Raw genomic sequence first — 11,060 nt, 5'->3', positions numbered from 1 at the left:
ATCATAATGTACAATTGATCCCAAAAGAATCACAAAACCATTTAAAACAAAAACGGATGAAACTCGTTTTATCTTTAGTTTGATTTGGTTTATATATTAATCTAGCAGGCTTGAATAACTCAAACACAAACATACCAACAAGAAAACTATCCAAATAGGAGCAATGGCGTATTAACACTTGGGCCTTGATTGAAATCTGTAGCACACGAGTCTTCTTGTTCAATGAATATTCTATGTTGTTGATGTTTTCTTGAAATCGATCTTGTCAACTTTAACTTCTCCATCAATGAGTTCATAAACATAGACCACAACACGCAGGCCATCAATGTCCATGAGAACAAAGCTGGGGTTGACGTCATAAGTGATGCTGCGGTAGGCACCAGTGGCAGATCCTGGATTTATAACCACCCCTGCTTCGTGTTTGTATGCTGTGAACTGATGGGTGTGGCCAGTCACAAGTATGTCGACATCCAATTGCCTCTGGAGCATGGCTAGAGAGTCTAAGTCCTCCCACGGAACAACCTTCAGGACAAGAAACAAGAGGAGAGACTATTACCACCAAGGAAACGTATTTCTATCTTACAGGTGCAGCAAAATTAATTCTCCTCAGGGACAATATTCAATAAGTTCATTCATTCTCTTACAATACATAACATGCTTAGAAAAAGTTCCAAGGTCTTATCAAATTGGGTGATTCAATATCGGCACCTGTATATATAATGGTATATATGCCAGAAGGTGCATATAAAACACACACATAGTGCATGTTGACACATAGTAAAGATGACAAACATCATATGATTGAGCAAAGAGTACTTAGGTGTTAGGATTTATCCCAGACAACAATTAACAAGTAGCTACAGCAAATGCCACTCAGATCACTTGAATACCGCAGAGTTACCTCATAATTAAGGAATCATCAAGCTTATCATCAGTTCAAAATAGGACAAAGGAAAGAAGAAAGTTTAGTGTTCAGACCTGGTGCCCATGGCATAATCCAAGCTTGAACTGACCAATGGTCAGTGTTTTGGTTTCTGGGTAACGTGTCTCCTCATCATATTCCCCTCGACTAATATGCAAGTCAGGACAAAGAGTCTTCAAGTAATCATGAATTTCCTGCAGAAATAATTCAATGAGACAATGAATACTTTTTCATGAACAATACATTCACATTGAATGATATATTTTTGGGAGTACAGAACACTACATTGTTAAGGCAGTGCATTGCACAAGAATTGCCAGAAATGGTAATTATCAGGTGTACCACAGTTTCTATAGCGGAACATATCTCAAGGAAGCATGAACTATATCCTTCATGCCTAAACCAAATATTGAATGCTTTCTGAAGAAATGACAAGGCCAAGAAAGAAAAGACAAGACTGTAGTTCAAACTCCACCGATATAATTCTTGAATTTGCCTCCATCCTCTTTATCTCTCCCGCTTCTGATCAACCCAAAGAAATTTATTGGATAAATATTGGGGTTGGGTTGGGGGGGGGGGAGGAGAGCTGAGTTGTTCCTAATTTAGAAGGTTTAAATCTTTATTTGGCGTAACTCCATTTGCTGAGTGGTAAAGATCCAAACAGAAAACGCTTCTGCTCAACCATGTCAGATATGTGACCCACATGTGATAGAAAAGGTAATCGGCTCATTTATGCCAGGCCTGGAGCATAATTCTCCACAAAAGATTAGCTGTCAGGAAAGTAAGAATGTCCCGAAACAGTGTCATGTTTTGCACTTTCACGAAAGTTTGCTCCTATACAATTGGGGCACACAAATTAAACTGAATACTGAATAAAATTTTGACACACACACACACGAGAGGGAGAGAGAGGGAAAGAAGGAGAGATAGATGAAGAGATATTTTGGTTTATTACAAGGAAAGTAGAAGAGGAGGGTAGGTTGTCTTGGAGTAATGGTAAAGTTATCTCTCTGTGACCAATTCACAGATTCGAGTCGTGGAAGCAGCCACTAATGCTTGCATTATGGTAGGTTGTCTACATCGCACCCCAAGGGGTGCGGCCTTTCCCGGATCCTGCGTGAATGCAGGATGCTTTGTGCACCAGGCTGCCCTAAAGTAGAAGAGGAGGCAGGTATACTAAATCCATGGAGGTACTCAAGGGCCAAGAGTTCACCGCCAATGAGCTCCACTCCGCCAACTTTGCTATATCAAGTATCCAACTAACCTAACAAGGTTCTGATTTGTAATGCTAAAAAGCGAACCACCTTGTTGAGAATTCTTAAAATGAACGTCACCTTCACCTGATTTATTCAAAGGAATATGTCCATGATTATCAATTGAAAAGAAGCAGTTGTTGCCCATGAAAATACCGGTCTTTGACACTCCATAAGATAAGTTCAATTTTTTTTGGCCAAATACCTAGATAGCCACCTAAACTTGGAAGTTTTGTAAGATAGCCTTATAAACTATGGGGTGACCAGTTAGACACTTATACTTGACAGAGGTGTATTTTGTGAACACTTGTGTCCATAAAAGCAAGTGTGTGAAACCCACATGCGAATGGTGTGCAAAGTAAACCAACTACTAAAAAACATGTGGAACTTGAAAGAGAAAAATTTGTCAAGTATAACTAAAAATAGAATAAATGCAATTAAAAAAAAAAAACCAAAGCCGCCCAGACCAATGCCTTTTCCCCACCCCTGGACCATATACTAGACCCTTCGTCCGTCCCCACTTCTTCTTCATGTCTCTGTTTCTTTTAGTTCTGTTCTTGATCAATTCTTTGTCTGAATTTGGACCTTTGCATTAAACAAATCGTTTGTAGACGGAGCAACTTTTCCGAAGCAAGCTCATCACCAAAAATAAGAACTTTTCTCGATTGGGTATACAAACAGACAAGTATTTTTAAGCTTTACGATCAGTAATTACTATAGTTCTTGGGTTGGTGTTGATTTTTGTTACAAATTGCAAAAGGCTTGAGGGGTTGCAATTCCTTGTGCTTCTATTTGGTTTGATTTTTAAGTTTTCGCTGAGAAAATCAATTTTGGGTTCAATTTTTATTTACTTGTTTCATTGGTGTGGATTACCTTCATGTTGAGGTCATTCGGGATATCCTCTCTCAGATTGAAGCAGCGAAGGATGTTATTGTATTGCCTGTGACGTCCACAAACTGGGGAGTGAGTTCACTGCCTACGACTTTTTTTTTTCTCTACTAGTTTGGGCAGGAGTGGCCATTTTTTCCGGTTAGGTACTCGTCGGAGATGGGAAGGAGACTAGCTGAAAATTTTAGGGAGTTTTTCAGATATAAAATGAGAAACAGATTAAAGAAAAAACACTCTCATGAGCTCAAAAGCGTCTTTGATACACGTAGTTTGCCATATCAGACACTTGTGTTCAGTGATTAAAAAAGCGCTCGCTTCATCGCTTTAAGCGAGAAGCGAAGCGAGGCGTGAAGGGCAGCGCGTCAGGTCTTTGAAGCGACTCTGATACGAAAAAGTGATCGCTTCTCTGTAAAAAACGAGAAGCGGTGAAGCGAGAAGAAGCGAGAGAAGCGTCCGCTTCTGTGTTTAAAATTAACCCAAGCCCTATTTTATTAAAAAACGAGTTTGTAAACAGTAAACACTGTCTGGACTTCTTCAACAGCAGCGAGACTAGGGTTTTTCTTCAACAAGAGCCACGATTTCTTCTTTTCTTCTTCATCAACTTCAGATTTCTGAAATTATCTCAAAGCATCAAGGGTTGTTCTTCTTCTTCTTCAAGAGTACAGGTATGTTCTGCTTCTGCACTTTTAATTTTCATCTTCTTCTTCTTCTTCTTTTTCTTTTTATTTCTAAATGTCCAAAAAGCAACGAAATGCTTTGGCGAATTTTTTTTTACCTTCAGTTCTTTCTGCCCCCAATTTCTACCCAATTTTTTATATCCTTTATTCTTAGTTCTTATTGTCTTTCTTATGTGTTATGTAGTTGTTCTTTTAATGGCGCCAAAAGAAGATAGGAAAGACCCGACTTGGGCTTACTCTTCAAGAGTTAGCGAGACCAACAAAATGGCCATTAGATGCCTTTTTTGTGATAAGATTTCAAATGGGGGAGTCTATCGCCAAAATGCGCATCTAATCGGTGGTGATTCAAATGTCGCATCTTGCACTAAAGTTTCGGAGCATGTGAAGGAAGAATTGATAGCATACCTTCAAAAAAAGAAAGAGTTAAAGACTCAAATGATTCATGAATAAGAACTTTATAATCTTGATGATGATGATGATGATGAAACAGAACAAGGCGACGATGCTTCGTCGCCTTCACCAAAATCACAAAAGCGGGGAAGGATGCTTCCACCAATGTCTTCTAGTTGTGGATCTACTGGCAATGGATTGTTACTTCGCGCAAAAATCTGGAGATAAGGGAGGAAAAAGTGGTAATACTCAAATTGATGCCAAAGCGATTTTGAGGGATCGTGCAGTTACAATGTTTGTGCGGTGATGTATGATGCAGGCCTTCCTTTTAATTGTGTTAATTATACTTACATTTTTGCTGCTTTTATTGAGGCCGTAGACCAATATGGTCCAGGAATGAAGCCTCCAACTTATTATGAAGTTAAAGGGTCATATCTAAAGAAAGAGGTGGCAGAGGTGAACAAAATCGTGGAGGAGCACAAAGTAGAATGAAACAAGTTTGGTTGTTCCATTATGATGGATAAGTGGACAGCGAGAAATGAAAAAAATGATCATCAATATCTTGGTGAATTCTCCTAAGGTAAGCCTGTTTCTTGAGTCCGTTGATGCAAGCGACTCTTCGACTGATTCAACCAAAATGTACTCCTTGTTCAAGAGTACAATAGACTCTATTGGAGCAGAAAATGTTGTTCAAGTTGTCACGGACAACGCCAGTGAAAATGTTAAAGCTAGCGATTTGATGTCTGTTGGGTACCCGTATATCTATTGGACTTCGTGTGCAGCACATTCCATTAATTCGATCTTCGGTGACATCTTCAAGGAAAGACCCTTCAGTACAGTCTTTAATCAGGCAATTAAGTGCATTCTTATATTGTTCAAAGGCCTTTGTTATTGAACATGATGAAGAAATTCACTAAACGAAGAAACTTGGTGAAACCTGCAAAGACAAGATTTGCTACTGCTTTCTTGGCTTCGCATAGGATGTATGAGCAAAAAAGCAATTTGAAGAAGTTGTTTGTTTCAGATGAGTACACTAACAGTGTCTATGGAAGGGAAGCTCGAGGGAGAGAATCTGCAGATATTATACTTTCTCCTTCATTCTGGAACAATGAGGTTCATGCATTGAAGATTGGTGATCCTCTAGTTAAAGTGCTTCGTTTGGTGGATGGGGAGCAAAGGCCATCAATGGGCTACCTGTACGAAGCAATTGATAGGGCAAAGGAGGTTATTCAAGCCTCTTTTAGTGATCAAAGAAAATACAAAAGAGACTTTGAGATCATAGATAAAAGGTGGGATAGTAAGCTTCATAGCCCTTTGCATGCAGCTGGACTTGTTTTGAACCAGGAACTATTTTATGACAATGAAGAGAGGATTCTAGGAGATGAACCTTTGTGGAATGGATTCTATGAATGTATTGAGAAGTTGATACCTGAAGAATTCATGCAACATAAAATAACAAAGCGATTTATTATTTATAGGAATGTTGGGCAACTTTTTGGAAAAAAAAACATGGCGATTAGACAAAGAAAGACGAAGTCACCAGGTGAGCGAGTGCTTATATGTTGTTTTATAGTTAATAAGTTATTTCTTTACCAATATTATGTTTTGAAAATTTGTTCTACTTCTACAGTTGAATGGTGGAAGCAATATGGTCATTCCACTCCAGATTTACAAAAGTTTTTCATCAAGGTTCTAAGTCTAACATGTAGCTCATCCGGGTGTGAAAGGAATTGGAGCGTGTTTGAGTATGTAAGAACTAAGAAGAAAGATTTAGTATATTGAGATAATTAAATTATATATCAATTGTCCTAATCTTACTAATTACTTATTATTTGCAGATTCATATCAAAAAGAGGAACAAACTAACCTTGAAGCGTCTCAATGATCTAGTCTTCATTAAGTACAATAGAACATTGAAGCGTCGTTACAACGCTCGCAATGTAATTGGTCCAATTAGTTTGGACAACATCGATGATGCAAATGAATGGCTAACTGGAGTCCTGGAAGATCATGCAGATGAAGAAGTATTTGAGGATACTTCTTATTTGACTTGGGGTGATGTTGCGGAGGCGCGTGGAATTGGGGAGAGGATTTATGGTTTGAGGGGGAGTACCTCAACTTCAAGTTCACAGAGGAAGGGAAAAGAGGCAGTTACTTTGTCCCTAGTTGATGAAGAAGAAGAAGTTGAAGAAGATGACGAGCAATATAATATTGATAGTGGAATACAAGAATTTGACAATCTTGTAGAAGAATAGAATGCTCATTTTGTGCTTTAATTGATGCTACTCTTTAGTTTTTTAATTGAAGTATTGAACATTTGCTTACAGTTACTTGTTTTGTCTATGCAGTATTTATTTTAATTTTTTTTTTAAAATTCCGCTTCACTTAAAAAAAGCGAGCGCTTCGCTTCTCGCTTCTCGTGAAATGGGGTTGTCGCTTTTCCTCGCTTCACACTCTTCACAATACTGCTTGTGCTTCAAAAACACATCTGTCAAGGATAACTGTCTAACTGGTCACCCCATAAGTTTATAAGGCTATCTTGCAAAACGTGCCAATTTTAAGGGGCTATCTAGGTATTTGGCCTTTTATTATTATTATTATAAAAGCGAAGACGGGTGTAAAATGCCCCTGAACTATTGGGATTTGGTATAACATTGTCCTCCTTCCACCTATCGGGCTAAAAATACCCCCGACATTGAACTTTCGGCTCAAGTTTGCCCTTATTTCGAACGTTCCGTTATAGTCAGGGGCATTTTTAGCTTGATGAGCAGACGTAAGACAATATTGTACCTAATCACATAGTCCAGGGGCATTTTTGGCTCTTCTCCGTATTATATTTGACTATATTATTTGACATTTGCTTGAAATTTATCTCTTAATATTTTGTGGGCCTCTCTTGTAATGCAACGATATCTAATATTCATGTGGAATAGTTTTAGAAGAATTAGAGGAAAACCTTATAGATCGTAAAGCATTATGAGCTTTTAGTTGGTAAATATGGAATTGCATTGAGAGAGTATTTTTTCTTGACAGTAATACGTACCAATGCTGCATGACTTGAAATTCATTTGGCAGAAAAATCATCTCAATTATCGCTTTCCTTTTGTACTTTTGTGAGGCATGGATTTTGATATAAAAAAAGTGACTGTGCACCTATCTTTGGATAAGAAATTTTTTCTCTTTTTCTAAAGTCTTTTTTGGATTTTTTTTTTTAATTTTTCATTCTACAAACTCTATAAATATTCTTTTTTCTTTTTTTATACTTTCTCTTTCCGTCCTTTACATATTCCATATTAATCAAAGGAAGGTAGAAACTCTTTACCTCCCCCACGTTAGATTACTCCTCCCAGTTAAATGCTTAAAATGAATATGCAGTGTTTAGCTTTTTTTTCTTACATTAATCATTTAAAATATTTTTAGAAATATTAACTTTCATTGTTCATAATTATTTCCTCACACAGATCTCTCATTATCTTTAATTTGCAGGTGGTGATAGACATGGAGTAACTTAAATAACATAGACAAATGCAAGTAAACTATCCGTGAGATGCAGTACATGAGAATTAACAACTTGCTGGAATTAAACAGTAAGGATTTTTATGGAGGATAAGTATATGAAAGGTATTGTCTCAGTTCTCCTAATTAGTTCTCTGAGTGTATTCTTTTATCATTTAATTACGATGATAATTCTAATTTTTGCAACTATAGTTAAATAAATATTGATTTATTTCATGTTGTTGACCAATAGGTTAATGGACCTTAATTGGAGAGAATTATTACAAAAATAAGAGAAAATACTCTTAAACATCATCTTTTCTCCAGAAGAAGGCTAATGGAGCATTGCAAATATCAAAGGGAATGCATATTTAGTTGAAATTTATTTATTTTATGAAATAGAGAGAAGGGCCTACCTAAACTATGGGATTTGGTATTATATTTCCCTTTGTCTACAAATCGCGCAAAAAATGCCCCCGACCATAAGGGAACAGTTAGAAACAAGAACAAACTTGAGCCAAAAGGTTAACGTCAGGATATTTTAGCCCAATAGGTGAACAGAGGGTAATATTGTACCAAATCCAATGAGGAATTTTAGGCCCTTCTCCGTTAAAAAAATTCTCAAAAATTAACCACTAAGAACTCCTTGTCGAAACAAAAATTTGTTAAGCACTACCGGCTAAGCATGTGAACTTACCCACAAGCCATTAATAATATCAATAGTTGGTAATAACTTTTGACGCGAAAGGTAAAGGATTTTATTAAAATTCAGCAAGGAGCTACAAAGAGGTAAATAATAATGGACTTGTCTCCTTCTAAGTTTTTTTAGGATTCTAGCAAGTCCAATATAAGATATATGCCATTAACAGTTTTTTTTGTCCCACAAATATAGATTACTATAAGATCTATACTTAAGAATTAAGATAAATTTTCTTTTTTCCCTTCAAATATCTTGGATTTCGTTCTATCCAAATTGTCCATAATGCATACTGGAATTGTTCTGCAGCATCCCTTCCAATGCTTAGATTTTTGTTATACTTAGTGGTGAAGAGCTTGCTTCATGATGCATGGCATGACCCACTGGACACCAAAGATATTCAGGAATGTTATCCATATTGCCATGTCCATATGCAAAGTAGACAGAGATGATTAACTGATTCATTAGCTTCTTCACAGAGATGATTGACTGCAGAGACTGAATCCCCTTTCCATAAGCAGTCATGTGCCAAACATCTTTGCGTGATGCTACTTTAGGAGGTGCATTGGCTTTTGTGACAATCCAAAGGGGCATCACCGTAGTTCTTCCTTGCTCCGCGCTTCCGAGGCCTTGAAAACCTCGCTTTTAGTTGCCTCGATTTGCGTGCGCAGTTCGGGCGCATAGCCGGAAAGTTTTTATGTTAGAATATGTGAATTATGTGAAAAAAATATTTGATGGATTTTGATATTAATATGCATAATATTGACTTCGGTCAACATTTTGGGTAAACGGACCCGGACCTGTGATTCGACGGTCCCGGAGGGTCCGTAGAAAAATATGGGACTTGGGCGTGTGCCCGGAATTAAATTCCGAGGTCCCAAGCCCGAGAAATGAAATTTTGTGTGAAATTATTTTCTGAAATTAATTAAGGAAAATGAAGAAGGAAATTGATCAGAAAACTGTGGTATCGGGCTCATATTTTGGTTCCGACGCCCAGTACGAGTCTTAAATATGTTTTAAGCACTATCTGTAAAGTTTGGCTAAAAACGGACGTCATATGACGTGTTTCGGACTTAAAATGGGGAATTGGAGTTTTATGAAAGTTGAAAGAAAATCATGTGTTTTGAGGCTTGATTCTATGTATATGATGTTATTTTGGCAATTTGATCGCACAAATGAGACCGTAAGATGTTTTTAAGATCATATGTATGTTTGGTTTGGAGCCCCGAGGGCTTGGATGAGTTTTGAGTGGGGCCCGGGAGGTCTTAGACTTAAAAAAATGCAGGTTCAGGTGTTGCAGGCCCAGCGCGGCCGCGGCCATTTCCGCGCTGGCAGCCACGCAGCCGCAGTGCTTTTCTGTGCGGTCCGCGTGGTGGGGGTTCAGAGGGTCGGTAGCCAGGTCGACCAGCGCGGCCGCGCACCAAATCAGTGCGGTCCGCGCTGGGTGGGTTCAGAGAGCCCACTTCTTCCCTCCCTCGGCGCGGCCGCGGTGCATTTCCGTGCGGTCCGCGCTGGCAGCCACGCGGCCGCGGTCTGTGCCAGCCCCCAGCATATACATATATTCGGGATTTTTAGTCATTTTATCCACTTTTCAAAAACCCAAAACCTAAGAGGCGATTTTCCAAACAACTTTTCTTCTCCAAAACGATTGGTAAGTGATTTCTAACTTAATTTCTTTATTCCTTGACATCTTTTAACATGATTTCAAATTCAAATCAAAGATTTTCATGGGGGAAATTGGGTGTTTTGGGTAGAACCTAGGTTTTCTACAAATTGAGAAGTTGGACCTCAATTTGAGGTCCGATTTCAAAACAAATCATATATTTGGATTCGTGGGAGAATGGGTAACCGGGTTTTGGTCTGAACCTCGAGTTTCGACCACGTGGGTCCGGGGGTGTTTTTGACCATTTTGGGAAAAACCTTGTAAAATTTATTTTTCATGCATGGGAGTGATTCATTTAGTAATTATTGATGTGATTAAGTAACTTATGACTAGATTCGAGTGGATTGGTGGTGGAATCAAGAGGTAAAGCTATACTAGAAGCGTGAGTTGAGTTTGGAGCATTCGAGGTAAGTGCTTGTTCTAACTTTGGCTTGAGGGAATAGGATTAGGATGGTATCTGCTACTTGCTAATGTGGAGTACAGTGTATAGGCATGGTGATGGTTATCTATGCACCGGAGTCTAGCATGACCGCGAGTCTTAATTGCTTTTAATTCGAACAACGTGACACAATCTCCTTGTTTATTTGATGAGTTTCATATAATGTGAACGGTTGGGGTAAAATTGTGATTGGTGTACTTTTGAAGCGTTAGCTCGAACATGAATGTGTTAGTTGAGGAAGAAGGGATTTAAAAAGAGAATGTGTTGTGATTACTCCCTTGTCGGGATGTGTAGACCGATATATATACTCTCCCTTGTCGGGATATTTTGGGTTGTTAGTCGTACCCTTGTCGGGTTAGAGTGATATGTTGTTGATTTCCCCTAATGGGACTCTCCTTAAAAAATTAGATGTTTCGAATTATATTATGGGATCGTGTGGCACACCGTCCACTTATATAGGATATTATGGGATCGTGTGGCACGTCGTCCACTTATATATGATATTATGGGATCGTGTGGCACACTGTCCACTTATATATGATATTATGGGATCGTGCGGCACGCCGTCCACTTATATATGGTATTATGGGATCGTGTGGCACGCCGTCCACTTATATATATATATTATGGGATCGT

General features: G+C 38.4%; 2 protein-coding genes across 2 annotated transcripts; one reads left to right on the top strand and one right to left on the bottom strand.

The window, feature by feature from the left end:
- Positions 1 to 81: 81 nt before the first annotated feature.
- LOC104216546 (vacuolar protein sorting-associated protein 29-like) lies at positions 82 to 2,309 on the bottom strand. Its single transcript, XM_009766619.2, has 3 exons — positions 1,208 to 2,309; positions 979 to 1,116; positions 82 to 522 (listed from the first exon to the last, which is right to left on the bottom strand). Exons 1-3 carry the CDS (start codon positions 1,223 to 1,225, stop codon positions 232 to 234), a joined length of 447 nt encoding a protein of 148 aa, XP_009764921.1. The 5' UTR covers positions 1,226 to 2,309; the 3' UTR covers positions 82 to 231.
- A 2,359-nt stretch (positions 2,310 to 4,668) lies between these two features.
- LOC104216547 (uncharacterized) lies at positions 4,669 to 6,385 on the top strand. The gene is made up of 4 exons (XM_070159400.1): positions 4,669 to 4,880; positions 5,012 to 5,673; positions 5,761 to 5,879; positions 5,969 to 6,385. Exons 1-4 carry the CDS (start codon positions 4,669 to 4,671, stop codon positions 6,383 to 6,385), a joined length of 1,410 nt encoding a protein of 469 aa, XP_070015501.1.
- Positions 6,386 to 11,060: the final 4,675 nt, after the last annotated feature.

Source organism: Nicotiana sylvestris, chromosome 10 (genome assembly GCF_000393655.2).
Source record: "Nicotiana sylvestris chromosome 10, ASM39365v2, whole genome shotgun sequence".
Lineage (NCBI taxonomy): Eukaryota > Viridiplantae > Streptophyta > Magnoliopsida > Solanales > Solanaceae > Nicotiana > Nicotiana sylvestris.
The sequence above is the reverse complement of the archived record's forward strand: the minus strand, read 5'-3'. Positions and strand labels throughout refer to the sequence as shown.